At 35.7% G+C, this 17006-nt stretch overlaps 4 protein-coding genes across 6 annotated transcripts; 2 read left to right on the forward strand and 2 right to left on the reverse strand.

Annotated features, from left to right (window-relative positions):
- The first annotated feature begins 711 nt into the window (after window positions 1–711).
- Window positions 712–6050, forward strand: LOC133794569 (oligouridylate-binding protein 1B-like). The gene is made up of 12 exons (XM_062231864.1): window positions 712–988; window positions 2118–2179; window positions 2520–2622; window positions 2839–2915; window positions 2991–3052; window positions 3163–3250; window positions 3423–3498; window positions 3593–3623; window positions 4060–4179; window positions 4513–4598; window positions 4873–5049; window positions 5554–6050. Exons 1-12 carry the CDS (start codon window positions 884–886, stop codon window positions 5836–5838), a joined length of 1272 nt encoding a protein of 423 aa, XP_062087848.1. The 5' UTR covers window positions 712–883; the 3' UTR covers window positions 5839–6050.
- Window positions 6051–6347: 297 nt separating this feature from the next.
- LOC133794570 (protein FLUORESCENT IN BLUE LIGHT, chloroplastic) lies at window positions 6348–8742 on the reverse strand. 3 transcript variants are annotated; one of them, XM_062231866.1, is made up of 5 exons: window positions 8544–8742; window positions 7852–7961; window positions 7350–7497; window positions 6817–7137; window positions 6348–6707 (listed from the first exon to the last, which is right to left on the reverse strand). In XM_062231866.1, the coding sequence occupies exons 1-5, from the start codon at window positions 8647–8649 to the stop codon at window positions 6505–6507; spliced, it is 888 nt and encodes a 295-aa protein (XP_062087850.1). In that variant the 5' UTR covers window positions 8650–8742; the 3' UTR covers window positions 6348–6504. The 3 variants fall into 3 exon arrangements, with proteins under 3 accessions (XP_062087850.1, XP_062087849.1, XP_062087851.1); XM_062231865.1 differs by having other exon boundaries at window positions 7350–7509; window positions 8544–8738; XM_062231867.1 differs by lacking the exon at window positions 8544–8742 and having other exon boundaries at window positions 7350–7509; window positions 7844–7961.
- Window positions 8743–9465: 723 nt separating this feature from the next.
- On the reverse strand, window positions 9466–11772 carry LOC133795013 (disease resistance protein RPM1-like). The gene has a single exon (XM_062232469.1). The coding sequence runs from the start codon at window positions 11770–11772 to the stop codon at window positions 9466–9468; it is 2307 nt and encodes a 768-aa protein (XP_062088453.1).
- A 1277-nt stretch (window positions 11773–13049) lies between these two features.
- LOC133794571 (protein RECOGNITION OF PERONOSPORA PARASITICA 7-like) lies at window positions 13050–16841 on the forward strand. The gene is made up of 2 exons (XM_062231868.1): window positions 13050–13297; window positions 13896–16841. Exon 2 carries the CDS (start codon window positions 13913–13915, stop codon window positions 16679–16681), a length of 2769 nt encoding a protein of 922 aa, XP_062087852.1. The 5' UTR covers window positions 13050–13297; window positions 13896–13912; the 3' UTR covers window positions 16682–16841.
- Window positions 16842–17006: the final 165 nt, after the last annotated feature.

Genomic DNA, 17006 nt, shown 5'->3' on the forward strand with positions numbered 1-17006 from the left:
ACCACGTGATATCAAATTTACTTATAATATTTTTGCCGCAAACATTTCATAATTTTAGTACTTTTATTACAAATATCTATTAAATTAGGTATTTTTACTACAAATATTTCTTTAATCTGGTATTTTTAATAGCATGTCACAAATATTGAAACTGATAACTGCAACTTATAAGTACTTTTGAGAGGCAAATATCCAAAACTGAAAAATACTTCTAACTTTCCTAACTAATATAGAAATTAAAGATGTCATAAAGTGTGTTCGCCGTATTAATATTTCAATTTATTTTGTCTCTTTTATTTTTTATTTTCCTTTTGGGCCTCCAGCTCTATAAATAATAGTACAGTATTGCTACTCTGATCTGATTTTTTCACCTCTTTAATTAAATATCACTAAAAAAAAGAAAAAAAAAATAAAAGTAGCTTATTCTCGTATAATAATACTTATCGAATATTGAAGAATCAATCTCACTTGGCCGCAACCTTATAATCACTGTTGCTGTATTTTTTTTTTAAAGAACTTATAAGTTATATATTATGGGTGCTGTTTTATAAAAAAACGGAAATTAGATGAGTAATTATTAAATGTCAATTTCATGTATTTTTATAATCATAATTTTATGTATTTATTCTTACACTTTTCAGGAATCAGTCTCGTGGGGACATGACTGGAATTACATTATGTATGTTTGTATATTTATAGACGGAGCCATCGTGAGTTTTTTCTTTCCCTGAGGCGTCTTCTCTCCTCTTTACCTCACGCGCGTCTCTCCCCCCTCTTTTCATTTCTCCCGAGGGGCTTTTTTTGTTTTTTCTTTCTTCGCCAAACCCTAACTTCAAACTTTTATCGGAAATTCTCTAATTTTTCTCGGGAAATCGCCGGGAAAATGCAGCAGCAGAGGCTGAAGCAGCAACAGCAACAAGCTCTGATGCAACAGGCTCTTCTCCAACAACACTCTATTTACCACCCTGGCCTCTTAGCTGCCCCTCAGGTTCGAGCTATTTCGTCTCGTTCTTATAATTTTATTTTTTCGAATTTTGGTCTGATTGCCATTTCTGTTTCGAATTCGCTGGATTAGGTTTGGTTTTCTAGTGTTGATCTTCAGCTCTGATTCTAGTTTCAGGGGTTGGATTGTGAGTTCTAGGGTTCTGTATTTTTCATTTCATTGGCAATGGACGAACTAGAGATTTGCATAGCTTGTTTCAGTAATATTTTGTTTTTTTTTTTTTTGATATGGCATTAGATTCTGGATTTAGCAATAATGTTTTTAGGAGGTTTGTATTTGGTTGAGAACATTCTTGAATTTTGAAGCTGATATGCTGTATATTTTTGGTATCACAAAATGGATTACTGGTGTCTAATGAGCATTTAGTTGTAGGAGGTCGGACGCTTTGCAATTGCTTTGTTCTCCTATTTATCTTTTCTTTAAAATTTTGAATGATCAAACAGTCTTCCATTGAATAAATGTTTGCTTTGATTTGATGGTACAATTTCTTATTTCACTATATTCTCAAATTCTGTTATTGTTATTATTTTTATTTGAAATCTTATAATTTTCATGAGTTGATATGTCCCTCGTTAATTATTAATTAATTTTCTAGGGGGGCTGTATTCAAATCTTAAAACGATTTGATTTTATTGTTTTTCTTGCTGTGTTCACATATGCTTTCGAGCAAACAACTTTCCTATTATTAATGGATTTCAAGACTTAAACGTTGTTTCTACATGAATAATGACTCTTCTACTAAAGTATAGCTGGCTAACTTTCTAATTAGAGAAGGTATTGTTTAATTCAACTTTGTTTAATGCAATAAGTTTGTTGTAGACTTGTAGTTAACCTTTCTGAATGATGAGTTTTGCGGTAATGCTTTGATGAATCTCTTTTTATTAGAGGGATTTTTTAAAGCAAATATTGTGTATTGTTTGCCTACATAGTAAATGTATAACATGTAGTTTAAATTCAGTGAGTTCGCTTCTCTTGTTGTAAAATGCTGATTATTTATTTGTGGTTTTCATGCTATTTAGCCTAAAATATGCCATCTGTTAGGGTGTAGATAAAGTAGGGACCATTAATTCATTTTTTTCTCTTTTTTTTTTTTTAATTTTTAAATTTTTTGCAGATTGAGCCAATTCCAAGTGGAAATTTACCTCCTGGTTTTGATCCAAGTAGTTGCCGCAGTGTGTGAGTGCCTGTTTAACCTTTATTTTTGTGTTTGTTGGTTTTCACGCATGCCGTTGTCAACAAACTTCAGGTTTTATTTTTGGTTTCCCATAAATAGAAATTGTAGTTAATTTTGCAAATCTTTTTATTATGGCCATATGCTCCATAGTTACACACACTTTCATAGTTATGCTTACCTGTAATTCAATCTTCCATATCTTGTAATGTTTCTTCTTACATTACACCTTGTTTTTTCACAGTTGAGGGCAATCACTTATGGCTGAATCCATTTTGTTTTTTTTTTCTTTTTCTCTCTTCTTTTTTTAAAACTTCCAGCTTTTTTATTTTTGAGAAATTGCAGGTACGTTGGAAACATTCATACGCAGGTAACAGAGCCACTTCTTCAAGAGGTTTTTGCAAGTACTGGAGCTGTTGAAGGCTGCAAGCTTATAAGAAAGGAAAAGGTAATCTCATAAATTTTTATTTGATTTACTTTCTATTTTCCGTATTTTTTTCATTCTATCCCAAGTAGAAGTTTTTTTTTATTATTGCTATTTTAAAATTTTTTGTAGATTAAATCTTGTAGAACTTGGACTTTTTTAGTTAACTAGTTTCTTAACTTAGTTTTACTGTTTTATTTTCTTTATCATCTTGATGGTTTTCTTCTTTGCTTCATGCAGTCATCCTATGGATTTGTTCACTATTTTGATCGTAGATCAGCTGCCCTTGCCATATTGTCTCTCAATGGAAGGCATCTGTAAGTGAAAGTCTTAATGATTTCTGTTTGTTAATTTAGTGAGTATTTTTGCTTACATCTTATTATGTGATTCAGGTTTGGTCAGCCCATCAAAGTAAATTGGGCATACGCTAGTGGTCAGAGGGAGGATACATCAGGTTTGTTTATGCTTATTTTAATACCATGCTTTGCTGTTGAACTGGTTTTTTGAATGCTTTAGCTTATACCTTTGTAGCTACTTTATGACAATGTTTGTTGTAATGTGCAGGTCATTTCAACATTTTTGTTGGTGATCTCAGTCCTGAGGTTACTGATTCTACCTTGTTTGCGTGCTTTTCTGTTTATCCCAGTTGTTCGTAAGCTTCAGCACTGTGACTCCATTTAACTCATTTGATTACTGTTTGTTATAATTGCTTTTACAGCTGTCGTACATTACATCACCAATAATGCTTTCATTGTTTAGCTTACTCCTTGTAAGCTCAATATACTTGGTTCTTAGTCATCTCTAATTTCTCCTCTCTTTTTTAGAGATGCAAGGGTTATGTGGGATCAGAAAACTGGGCGATCAAGAGGCTTTGGGTTTGTTTCATTCCGAAACCAACAGGTACTGTTTTAATTTTGGTCTGCTAATCTTTTTTTTCTCCCTCTTCTATTATGCTAATAAATTTTATCATCTATGTGTGGCATTGCTTTTTCAGGATGCTCAAAGCGCAATAAATGACTTAACTGGTGAGAATGATTTTATTGTCTATCATATATATTTTCTCTGACAAAAATAGAAATTTTAGCTGAACTTATTGAGGATGTAGGACTTTAACTTGCCTATTTTTTATTTTTTTTTGAAAAAGAGACAGAGGTCATGGAGTGACCTCTTCTCAAATAAATTGAGAACCCTCACTTATGGCGGAGGAATACCGTGGTGACTATTTTTTATGACTCTCGAGTAACTATGCTTGTTTATAAATCTTTTCCAGTCTACAATATGGTCTCCCAAAACTTCCTTAACATATTTATGTTTATATCAATTGCAATTTGACTCTTAAAATTTATCATGACCATCAGATATTTATGAACACCTATATTTGACAGAGACTTGAAACACTTGTTTTCTATCGTTCTTTTTCTTTCCAAGCCTATTGATGAATTTTTTGACTTCATTTTCCAGGTAAGTGGCTAGGTAGCAGACAGATTCGATGTAATTGGGCTACAAAAGGTGCTGTGTCAAATGAGGATGCCAAGAGCACAGACGCAAAAAGTGTGGTAGAACTAACAAATGGCTCATCAGGTGAGGCAAATTTTTAGCTTCTTTTAATAGTTCTAGTTTGGTAGGCGTGCACCATCACTAATTTTACTTGTAAACTGCTGAAGTCAGAATCTATTTTCAAGTATATTATGCACAAACAGTTATCTTTAAGCTGCAGTACAAAATTTCTTTACTTTCAGGTTTTCAAATTTTTTTGTTTACATGGTTTATGGTTATTTTGTTGATTTTAAAATTGGAAATACAAAGATTCAAGATGTCTTATTATTCAGTCACGTTTTCTATCTTTGGTCTCCTTGGTAAATAGATGGCCACTGTCTTGAGACATGAACTTTATTTTTCATTTTGATCGTGCAGAAGATGGCAAGGAGGCAACAAACAGTGAGGCCCCAGAAAATAACCCTCAATATACCACTGTATATGTTGGCAATCTTGCTCCTGAGGTAATTAATTATTTTCATATACTCAGCTCCTTATGGTATTGGTGTGGAATGGTAGGCGTGTATAATTCAGTAGCAGAAGTGAACTTGGTTGTAAACACCTTGTCAAGATTAGCTACAAAACTAAAGTCGCTTACTCCACCTGATCAAAGCTGTTGAACTCTTTTAAGATCGAAGTATTTTTTTTGTCATGGATCCTGGTGATATTGCTAGATCATAGAAGTTCCAGCATTGATATTAATATGAACCACCTTTTTGTTGGGTGTCTAATTTGCAGGTCACTCAGCTTGATTTGCATCGTCACTTTCATACGCTTGGTGCTGGGGTGCTGGAAGAGGTCCGAGTTCAGCGTGATAAAGGTTTTGGTTTTGTGAGGTACAGTACTCATGCGGAGGCAGCTCTGGCAATTCAGATGGGAAATACCCAGTCGCTTTTATGTGGACGACAAATTAAGGTGTGCTTTTGCTTATGGATTCTGTTGCAGTAAATTGATTAATTGTTTTTAACTGGACCAGTGAAGTCTGATTTGCATTCCTTAGAGATTACTATTATACCAGTTACTTCATTTGCTGAGACATCATTACAATTTAGTTTTCAACCCCTGAGATTTCAAAAGTACTGGATTAGGCTATTCAATCCATAGGGGCAGGGGACAACTCCTTCCTCTCCGGGGAACAGGGAGTATGATTTCTAACCATTTGTTATTACAAGATGCAATTTCGTGGAAATACAATAATTTGCTTTTTTTTTCCCCCCCTAGTCTTGAAGGTTGTTATCAATAGTCATTAAAGTTTTGTAAAGGTATCGAGTCAGAAAGGAAATCTTGAAACCTCCTGGGTAAAAATTTGGAGAAACTTGAGTGTGCAGTTGTGCATTTTGAAGATTAGTGCCATGGATATGTTCTCTATTTTCTATTTCCGGCAACCAACTGATGTGTTCTTTTTTTTTTTGGTTGCAGTGCTCCTGGGGGAGCAAGCCCACTCCACCAGGGACAGCTTCAAACCCATTACCTCCTCCTGTTGCAGCTGCTCCTTTACCTGGCCTCTCTGCGACTGATATCTTGGCCTATGAGCGTCAGCTACAAATGAGCAAGATGGGGGGTGTCCATGCCCTCATGCACCCACAGGGACAGCATCTTAAGCAGGCTGCAATGGGAATGGGTGCTGCTGGAGCAAGCCAGGCTATATATGATGGGGGATTCCAGAGTGTTGCTGCTGCTCAGCAACTCATGTACTACCAGTAATGCATAATTATAACGTTGTAAGCCCTACATATTTCCTGTGTTATGCAGACTACTTTCTGAGTTCTTAAAACCTTTAGGTAATCCTTTTTCCCTTTTTTATCCTTTTTTGGGGTGGGTACGTCACCCTGCCTAATGTGATTGCTATTTGTAATGGATGTGTATCGTGTATGATTTTGTGGTCTTTGTTATGATGAGTGGTTATGATTATCAGAGGGAGTTGGTTATAGTATGAACAAGCAGTGATGGCTTTAGTTTTTCTTTTTTTGGTTGCTGATTTGCTTATCATTTTAAAAAAAAATTTCCAACCATTTTAGCTGAATTTGGGTTGTAAACCTCACTTCCTACCGCTTCCCCATTTTTGTTCCGTATTTTAGGTACTTGTGGGATGCTACGGATGAATTCTATTAATTGACAATACGATATATTTTGCTGCCTGATTTTAGTTGGTCTCTTGAGATTCTATCATCTTTCATGATTTGATTTGGACTTGTTTGTCACAATCGCTACAATTGACTACTCTCCCTTTAAATCTTTATTTAAATTGAGTTTAAAGCATTCTACACGGTTGAACACAAGCAAACTGAAAAGATCCGCAGGCTAATGTCTCTGACAGGCCCCTCAAATAAATTTCTAACACAATGGAACATTTTTAACAAAATGAGTTGATCAGTCTTTTTCCAATCTCGAAATGTACTGGTCATAGAATTTTGCTGCACGCTCAAGATCCCCAAGCTCGGTATAACAATCGGCTATTGCTCCATATGCTTCGGTGTTTCCTGAATTCTCTCTTTCACGGTTAGAGATCTCCAAAACTATGGAATGGTAATTGATAGCCTCCTGATACTTGCCTTGCCTTTGAAGCGAAGCTCCTGGGTAAGCCAAAAGGAAAAAAAGGGCCAAATCAGAGCATGTTTAAAAAATGTACGTAGCTTGGGCCGCTCTTCAAGTTTTATGAGCACAAAGGAAATATAGACGAACCTAAGCCTCTCGCTGCCTTCTTCTCCTCAATAGCATCGTTCAAATCTTTAGCAAGTTCAAGAGCTGACTTAAATTCCACAAATGCTTTCTCTGGTTCTTGATTCCTCAAATAATTCTTCCCAGCCTTCAAACGAGAAATCAGTTCCTGCTTCCTTGAATCAACTATTACTTCACTCTCTGGTATTCTTCCTGCTGTAGGAGCATAACTTAAAGTGGGAGCATAAGACTCTATCTTCGCTTGTCTTCGAAGTGCTGCATTTATCTGGCGAAGCTGTTCATTCAGTCGTTGCAGCTCTGCCTTCCTTTGCCGAGCTAGCAAGCCTACAATATGATATGCTAGATTGTCAAGAACAAATGTTGTAACATAAAACATAGCTCTAATATTACAACTTTTAACTTTTTTCCTCTCTTTCTCTCTCTACTTTAAACTTTACATCTTACTTCAACAAACAATGCTGATACACCAAACAGCAAGAATAAGCAACTTCTTTCTCGTATTTTTAAGCCTATACAAGAGAGTACCAACCCATTACCTCCAACAGTAGCCCCAATAAGAGCTACAGCGAGCAGCACAGGCATGTTGGACATAGAATTATCAGCCTCACATGTTTCAGCCAAAGCTTTAAAAGGAATAGTGACCAGAGCATTGCTAACAAAAATTGCCACTGCCGGGAAGTTGACCTGCATATTTCCCTGCCAAAAAAAAGTCAACGTGGGCAGAAGAAAACATTATCAAGAGGTACATGCGCATTGAAAAGTGTTTCAACACACGATGGATACTAAGTGTTTCACACATATAAATATTTTTTTTGAAATTGCTTCACATATCTTATAAAATAAACAATACTGATGTCTAAAATGAAAGAATGCAATTATTTTCAGGACAAGGCAGAAATGCCGTCTTTTAGTGGAACTTGGTGATACTTGGCTTTACACCCTTTCATCAGACCATTGGTGAAGCTGACTAAGATTACATATTATCAAACCAGAAATTAGCACAAGTATACAGCTCTGATGGGTGACTCACCATCATACCTGACTATTTGAGCTCGGTAGTATATGGTGTATCTTTAACACTTCATTGTAAGTATCTTTGAATGATGATTTAAGCTTTTCCACTTTTAATGAAAACGAAGCTAATTTTCCTGACTCAGGAATAAACAGAAGAAAAAAAAAACCATAATCAGTACATAGATGAACAAAACCGTCCAGCCAAACACACCAAAAAAAAAAAAAAAAAACTTGAGGGATTTTCTATCACTTGCCCATTTCTTTTTTCATTACATCCTTATGAGCTATTAAAAAGGATGTTAATTGGGATTACTTACGATTGGGAAAAGATGCATATTTCTTCCTCTATTATTATTATTATTTTGTTTGTTATTTCTTCAAATTCCATTACAAAAGCATTTCTTTTACGATTATTTTCATTACAGATAAGTTTCGTAAACAACAAGCTTCTTGACAAAATAACGAGAACATCCAGACATGTACGAGAAACACAATGGTTTATTTGGCATTGGTAGCAACAATGGCAGCAACCTCAGCTTAAAGAAAGCGCATTGTAAGTTTGATTAACAACTATTCTTAAAGAAACAATTCAAAATTTAATTGATCTCATAATTCTATGGTACCTCAAAACCAAAAGACAAAGTGCAGAAAGTCGGAGGTTAATGTATACGATAAGAACAAAAACACAGAAATCAGTGTTAGAGAAGAGGACTGACCGGGAAGATGGGACTTGGGAGAGAATTGATCGGCCGTGAAGGGTTTGGAGGAGGAGTTGGGGCGAGTGAGGAAGCAAGAGCTACGGACCATCACCATCACCGCCATCGTTTCGGATAAAACTCACAGTGGCCTTTGTCGAACTAATTTGCAAACGATTCCCCTAGAGTAGAACCGCAAAACAACCTTACTTTTCGACGGAATTACGTTCAATACCACTGGATTTTCCCGTGGGCTTTTCTTTTCACCCATTGTTTTTATAACTATTCTATTATATCTAATAAAGTCTACAAATAAGATATGAGAACATAGTCAATAGCTAACCCATTTTTTAATAGAGAATGATGTGTTATTACATTATATTTTATATTTTTCTAGTGATTAGTCTAAGTAATAATTACGTATTAAAAAGAGTGAAAAATATATAAAATGTGCATATCCTGTTGTGCATTAATATTAATTTTGTAGGGGTATAATAATGTCCAACAAATAAGAGGGGTATTGCTCACACATATATTTATAACTACCAACACTGTGGAATTGTGAATTTAATTAACCCAAAATATTTGCTGAAAATTAAAATCCCAAAATGTTTGAAATCTGCTATAATCTTGTGCTCATTTTGAATATAAATTAGTTGATATTGTTGGTTAGATGAATAAGAGGAGGATGATAACTAGTGGGGTTTTAGCACAAATATTTTTTAGCAATTCAATTTTCGTAAGAAAAAAATGACAATCAAATTTTCTATGTTGGGGAGAAATTTTTGGAGTTTTTATGTTAGAAATCCATTATTTGTAGTGTACGACATTTAAAAGAAAGACATGTCTGGCTAAAAAAGAAAAAAATTGTTCCATGACTTCCCTTGGATAGCTAGAGGAGGCAATTTGAACTAATTAAGTAATCAAAATGAACATGATTGAATCAACGAAGAGGGTAAACGTCATAACGTTTTACTCCATCACGTTTGTAATAGAAACGAACATCTGGTATATGTTGAACTACATAACAATGTTGGCCTCCATTTGGTACCATACTCAGTCCAAAATCATCTCCCATATCATAAAATTTAAGATTTTTCAGGGTTCTCAAGTGCTGGATCCCAAGGGGTATTTCCTTCAGTCTTGGACTCTCTCCAATTGTAAACTCTTCAAGACAAGGCAATGCCCACTCATCTATACTTATTGAATTCAATCTGGGCAACCCTCTTATGCTTAGTACCTTCAAGTTTTGAAACCCGCCATTCTTGAACCGCAGCTGCTCGCCATCATAGGCCTCGTAGAGCTCCAGCTTGATCAATGCGATTAGATATTGAATGTCCTCTAGTGGATCATCTGTCAACTTTGAGAAGCGTAGAGTTAATCTTACTAGTGTTTGAAGCCGGGGAATGCAGTCTGGCAACTTGTCAAGACAACCTTCCAAGTGGAGAGACCGAAGATGTGAGGCAAATGAGAGTGAACTCAAGTCAAGAATCTCATCTGAATTCGAAGTAAACAGTTGCAAGTTTTCGAGATGGTACATGGTATCAAATGAAGTACATAAAGCTCTTGAAGTTTCTTTTGTCAACTTTGTAATGCCTAACTTCTTCAACTGGCTAAACTTTCTTAGCTCTTTCATTAGTCCAACATCACTGTTTGCTTCTATGTGATAGAGCTTCCTCAGTCCATCCGAATAGCCAAACCCCTCGTTTATCTTTATTCCTCGTACCCCATTCAAATGGGTATCTCTTCTTTTGCCATAGTAGTATGCCAGAATGTATTTTAGCTCATGAAGATTGTTTATTTCGTGTGGCAGCTCACATACAAGAGAGTACTTCAAATCCAAAGTCTCAAGCCTTTGCAGCTTACCTATGGACTTTGGAAGCATCATAATTGTTGTGTTTCTCACACTTAAGTAAGTTAGAAATATCAGATTTCCAACTTCTTCAGGAACATAAACTCGATCGCGGCAGCCTTCAAGATCCAAAAGCTTCAGGAGCTTGTACCTGTCATTTGCATACCATTTAGCACTATTGAAAGGATCAATGAGCTCACCAACCATGTAAGGAAAACGAGGGCGTATGAGTGAATCAGTGAAGCTATCTTTGTTAGTCTCTGGCTGCCTATTGCGAACAAAACCAGACTCTCCACCACATACCAATTGGATAGCTTCGCGCATTAAATTCTGAACTCGACACCATCTTGGTTTCCCATCAATAGTACTATTGGCATCTGACACCTGAATCAAGCTTAAACTCACAAGCTCATTCAAGTGGTCATCTCCCATATCTTCACTTTCAACAAATCCTTCAGCAACCAATTGCCTTACTAACCTTCCCCAACTAACCAAATAGTCCTTGGGGTAAACACCTAAGTAGAGAAAGCAAGCTTCAATACTCAAAGGTAGATACCCAAACTCAGGCAGTAAACTCTCTGTCATATCCATCAGAAGAGGATTCGACTTCAACATTGAAGAAAAATCTTTAACGAACTGTTCCCAGCCAAGGAAGGTTTTTTCTTTAGTTGACAGTAATCTACCAACAGCCACCAAAGCAGCCGGTAAGCCTTCGCATCTTTCGACGATTACATGAGACAATTTCTCCATCTCTGGTGGGAAAAATGTGATTTGTTGGGACACAATTTTGCTGAATAGTTTCAAGGCCATTGTTGGCTCAAGAGGCTGCATCTCCATGAATTGAACAAAGAAATATTCTGACCACCAAATATCCAAATTCTTGTAAACCCGAGTTGTGATTATTATTGTACAACCTCGTTTGGTTTTTGGTAAAACGTTTTTCATATGCTCACACAAACTTACATCCCACACATCATCAAACACAACCATATACCTTTCTTCTTCCAACAAGCGTTGCAACAACTTACCATGTATTAGTTGCTGATGATCTTGATCATCATTGTTCAAATCATGGCCAAGTTCGGATGGATCAGAATCTGTAGTTGCCTGATGAAACTGCCTTACCATTGAAGCTATGACCTTTTGGTGACTGAATGTTTGAGAGACTGTAACCCAAGCTCGGCAGCTAAAGTGTTCACTGATGTGAGTCTTGTTATAAACTAACTTGGTCAGAGCTGTTTTTCCAAGTCCTCCCATGCCGACTATGAAAATCACTTTGTGCTTGAATTCATTGTCTAATAACCAACCTTCAAGTTCAGCTTCATAAGATTCAAAACCAACAACTTCAGAAGGGTCACAAGTACTTGGTCCTTCATTGATTAATTCCAGATCTTCCATGATTAATTACTCTTTTCTTATTGTTGGCCAAGAAGGAGAGTTGATAGTGGAAGAGAAAAAAAAGAATTATCTGCATACAATTGACTTACCCGATAATTATTTGTCTCTTGTACCTTAGTTATATGCTTTGTCTTGTTCTGTGATTATTGATTACAATCAATTATTACTCATGACAGGGAGTTTAAAAAAATTCAATTATTAACATTGCAGTTTAGGCCCATAGCATGTTATATATGTCTCTTTCCAAGATTTAGAGCACTATTGTTTCTAAAGAGACTAATGTTTAATTTAATATAGTTAAACTTGATATGTAGAGTAATAAAATTATCTGCGTTGAGGGATAACCTAGTAATGTCTGTCTTTTATTATTATTATTATTATTATTATTTATTTTTGCACTAAATTTCACCATTTGGACAATGTTATAAATAATTGTTATTAAAACCCCAGACCCGTCATTGACTTGGCTTTTCCAGGCAGGAGCCACACCCACTTGACCAACACGAGGCTCCATTATTCAGTCTTTAACCATTTATATCTAAAATTAAAGAGGCTGTCATAGTCTTACCTAAAAAAAAATGTCTTCACTTTCAGTATAAGACAGGAGAAAAGACTTCACATGCATCGTTGAACTTTATTTTATAGCCAGCCAATGCAATGATTCCTCCGTGGCAAAGATAATTTATGCCTTTTCTCCTAGTGGAGATGTTTTTTTTTTCCAAGAACCAATTGAGTATAGATATCATTTATTCTAGTGGGAATTTTGATACGCTGCAAGGAAAATCATCAGCCTTTTCTTTAATTTCTTCACTAGTGGTAGGCAGAAAACTTATCACTGTATCAGTGGGAATTTGACCTTGTATGATCTTAAATTTTACAAAAGAAAAATTTTATGAGGAAAAAGAGTTCACGAAAAAAAACAAGACTTTTTTTATTTTTCTCTTTTTTTTTTTTCAATTTTTGTTTGTTTGAATCCAAATGATTTTTTTTTGGTTTTTTAGAGCCTAGGCTCCTAGCAAAAGGTTAATGAGGTGGGTAAAAAAAATTATGTGGAAACAAATATGCCATAATTTTTTACTTAATTAAGTTGTAAATTTTTAAACTTAATTATTTAAAATGCCATATATTATATGGCTTTCTTTCAATATTAATATGTAAAAAAATTATTGGTAAATAGTAAAGATATATTTTTATAAATTAATTTTTAAAAATCCCAAAAATTATTGGTGTAGGTTGTAATGATATACATACCGACTTGAGTAAAGTCTCTTTCAGCTCCTAGAGCTAGAACATAATATATATTCGTTAGAACTTCCTTTTTGTCTTTAGGTCCACCGAAGCATATATTATCAGTTACGAGTTGCGACTCTTTTTAAGTCCACCGCCTGAACCACGTACCGATATGTTTCTATCTCCTCTGTTCTTCTTTCTTATCAGCTCACTTGGCATATAAGGCTCGATTCAACATCTGATGAAAGATGTCGATTCAATTCTGGTATACTTAATCAGACACTTAGAGAGAAAGGTATCTTTTTTAATATAGTTATGTGCATAATAATTAGAAATAATTTTCTTGTGTATTTGTATGTATATAAGCATACATACGCGTTCAGTCACATTTAACAAGATTTAAGCAAAATCTTTACTTCTATTTATTTAGAAGTCTTGTGATTTCAATAGTCTCTTCTTTAAACTCCGATTTGTATTATTTAGAACGAGCTCATTGCGAGAGTTAAAATTTACTATTAATCTTGTGTGGGGTTCGTCTTGAAAAGAGAATTTAGGATTGAGTTCGGCTGACCCAGTCTATGTTCATATTGATTGTAATTTTCACTCGTTTATTATTATTATTTTACAAATATTAAGTTGGTATAATAAATAATGCTCTAAGAAGAGAATAAAAGAGGCCAGTGCTATAGTTTATAACAGTCAAGATGTATAATTAATTTTAATTAAGTTTATATATTGGTTATATTTTGTCCTCAATAGCTAAAAGTGATAATGAATGTGGAGGAAACTCGTATACATTGTTATAGTTAGAAGACTGAATATTTAGGTAAATTTACAATAATGTAGTCATTAATTTGAAGTTGAAGTCTTCTTATTGTGTTAATCTCATTCAGGGGAGGAGACTAAACAGATGGATCAACACTCCATAGACGTAGACATACAAGTTTCAGTAGTGACAGAGAAGCTGAGTGATCTACTAGCTCAGCAAGTGTTTGTTCACCCAAGACTAAGACGTGAAGTTAGATGGGCCACCAATGACCTCCATGAATATTTAAGAAGGTTCAGAGACTCAGCTCAGAAACACAAAATGGATAAAGTGGTTCCCGAATTTGAGTTGAGAGTTCTACAAGATTGTTTTATGGTGGACAATATTACTGATATTTTCCTCACCACAAGAACTATGCATTTTCAGAGACAAAAAGGTCTAATGCGCCCTCTCATCCGCTTCAGTTCAGTGTGGAGCCAAAAATTCTTGATGGATGGGCTGAAAAATATCAGGCTTTCTTTTATTGACTTTTGGAACAACTCCTTAGAGGAGCTCAGGCTCTCAACATCTGGCCATGACATTGAAGAAAATCTTTCAAGTGACACAACTTCTTGCTATAGTAGTTCCCTCGACACTAGCTTATTATCAGGTGTTATAGGTCTTGAGAAAGAAGAAGAGGCTCTAGTTGCTCAGATGCTTCGGTCTGATGAGCTTGGCTGTCAGCTTCGTGTCATTTCAATCGTCGGTATAGTAGGCTGTGGGAAGACAACTCTGGCCAAGACCATATACAGTAGAAAAGATATAAAGGAGCATTTCCAAGTCAAGGTTTGGATTCATGTGTCAAGAAGTTATAGTGTTAGAGATCTGTTGATTGATATATGCAAACAAGCTATGAGTATGAATGAAGCAAAAGTTTTGTCAGAGGAAAACTATTACAGTCTGAGAAAGGGTCTTACTACAATTCTGGAAGAAAACAGATATTTGATAGTCATGGATGATGTCTGGTCAACTCACTTGTGGGATGAAGTCAAACATGTCTTCCCAGACACCAAAAGTGGTAGCAGAATTTTGTTGACAACCTGTGATAATGAAGTGGCACGGGGTGGGAGTTCATTGACCGATCAGGGTGGTGAGTTTATTCAGCTTAACCGGCTAAATGACGAAGATGTTTGGGCATTGTTTTTGAAAAATATGAGATGGAATGAAGATAGATTTAACGATTCGGAGTTGGCATATTTTAAGAACAAGGTTTTGAGAAAGTGTGATGGTTCACCATTAGCAGTCACTAGGCTTTGTAGTTTGTTACCAGCCAAGAGTTCTGACTACCATGAACTGCTGATATTGATTGATGATCATGTAAGTTCAGGTGATGATCAAGGCCATCAGTCTAGTTTCTCATATAGCTTGACTTTAAGCTATCAAAACCTGCTTCCAAGGATAAGACCATGTTATCTTTATATGGGGCTCTTTCCAAGAGCATTTGAGATCCCAATTAGAAGATTGTTTCGGCTATGGATTGCTGAGGGATTGGTGAAACCGGATTCGGGGTCTGCTCAAACACCTGAAGATCTAGCAGAAGACTATTTCAAAGAACTTGTCAATAAAAACATGATAGAGGTAACAAGGAGAAAGTCTGATGGACGCCCCAAGACTTGTCGAATTCCAGGTATTCTTTATGATGTATTCTCAGCGAAATCCATGGCTCTTGGTCTTTTCTTTGTTCATAAGTACACAGATTATACTTCAGTCACTTCGCCAAAGTTTCATGTTCGTCGACTCGTGGAGTATGTTGATACGAAGAACTATCCTTCTTCTGATTTTTACAACCAACATCTTCGTTCATACATATCTTTCAATACCAGGAGAAGAGATACACCTGCACATGAAGTAGGCATCTTTCTTGATAAGCTTACTGCTAAGCGTGGATTCGGGTTGCTCAGAGTGCTCGATCTAGAAGGTGTTTACAAGCCTAGGCTACCAGAGTCCCTTGGAAAACTCTTGCAGCTAAGATATCTTGGTTTGAGATGGACTTTCTTAGATTCACTCACTGATTCAGTTGGTGGGCTTGTGTACTTGGAGACTTTGGATGTCAAGCACACCAATATAACTACTTTGTCTACTTCGATTTGGAAGGCCAAGAATCTTAGACATCTCTACATGAATGAGGTTCATTTCGATGTGTCAGTTCAGAAACGGCCTCGTGGCTCTCTAACCAACTTGCAGACCTTATGGGGGCTGTCTGTAGGGAGCACAAGCCTTGTTGTGAATTGGCTGAGCAAATTGGTTGGCCTAAGAAAATTGGGATTGACATGCCATTCAACCAGAATTCAGGCCATAGCTGATTGGATTTCAAAACTTACTAATCTTCAATCTTTGAAATTGAGATCAATTGATGAATTTGGTCAACCTTCAGATCTCAAGTTGGCCAACATGGCTCTGCACCACAAGCTCACTGACTTGTATTTGCTTGGAGTTTTGCCAAAATTAGCAGCTAATGAAATATTTCAGTACCCACCAAACTTGAAAATTCTTACTTTGTCTGGATCGCAACTAGGCAAAGAATCCATAACATTGCTAGGAAAACTTCCTCATTTAAACATCCTTAGGCTTTTTGGCAGCTCATATTCAAGTAGACAAATGGAATGTATTTGTGGTGATTTTGCAGAACTTGTTGTTCTGAAACTTTGGATGCTTGATGAGTTGGAGGAATGGAAGATAGAGAAAGGAGCAATGCCCCATCTTAGAGAATTAGAGATCAGACGCTGCCCAAATCTGAAGCATGTAGAGGGGCTAACGCACCTAACAACCTTGAAAGATTTGACCTTAACAAATATGCCATTGCATTTTGTACAAAATGTTAAGGCAAGCATGGATGAGGCTATATCTATCACTGTAAATGAGTGGAAGTTTTGATCTATGCAGTTTAATCTTACCATGCCCTCTCAAACAATAAATAATTCAAAGTTGGGCCTTATGATCGGTTCTTTATGTTTGAATTCATTTATCATGAATGTAAGGGTGATTTACAAGCTAACATCAAAATAAACATGGTACTGTTTTGATTTTTCCTTTACTTCTGTACTTGTTATCTGTATTGTTTAATTATTGATTAGTTGATGACTAATTATATCTGTACTGTACTTGCAAATCTTTTAGAATCAAAAGATGACTAATTATAAAAAGAAGAAAAAGAGATTATATTGTCAAAGTTGTTTTCTCTTTTCATTATTCTGTTTTT

The sequence above is a fragment of the Humulus lupulus genome, chromosome 8 (assembly GCF_963169125.1).
Source record: "Humulus lupulus chromosome 8, drHumLupu1.1, whole genome shotgun sequence".
NCBI lineage: Eukaryota > Viridiplantae > Streptophyta > Magnoliopsida > Rosales > Cannabaceae > Humulus > Humulus lupulus.

Bases quoted from the DNA above. Each gene is read 5' to 3' on its own strand.
- LOC133794569 (XM_062231864.1), top strand. From the start codon at position 884: ATGCAGCAGCAGAGGCTGAAGCAGCAACAGCAACAAGCTCTGATGCAA. The intron at 2,180-2,519 runs GTGAGTGCCTGT...GAGAAATTGCAG, and splicing joins CCAAGTAGTTGCCGCAGTGT to GTACGTTGGAAACATTCATA. The intron at 5,050-5,553 runs GTGTGCTTTTGC...TTTTGGTTGCAG, and splicing joins TATGTGGACGACAAATTAAG to TGCTCCTGGGGGAGCAAGCC.
- LOC133794570 (XM_062231865.1), bottom strand. From the start codon at position 8,649: ATGGCGGTGATGGTGATGGTCCGTAGCTCTTGCTTCCTCACTCGCCCC. The intron at 7,962-8,543 runs GTCAGTCCTCTT...TTCCTGAGTCAG, and splicing joins TCCCAAGTCCCATCTTCCCG to GAAAATTAGCTTCGTTTTCA. The intron at 7,510-7,851 runs GTATGATGGTGA...TTTTTTTGGCAG, and splicing joins TACCGAGCTCAAATAGTCAG to GGAAATATGCAGGTCAACTT.
- LOC133795013 (XM_062232469.1), bottom strand. From the start codon at position 11,772: ATGGAAGATCTGGAATTAATCAATGAAGGACCAAGTACTTGTGACCCT.
- LOC133794571 (XM_062231868.1), top strand. From the start codon at position 13,913: ATGGATCAACACTCCATAGACGTAGACATACAAGTTTCAGTAGTGACA.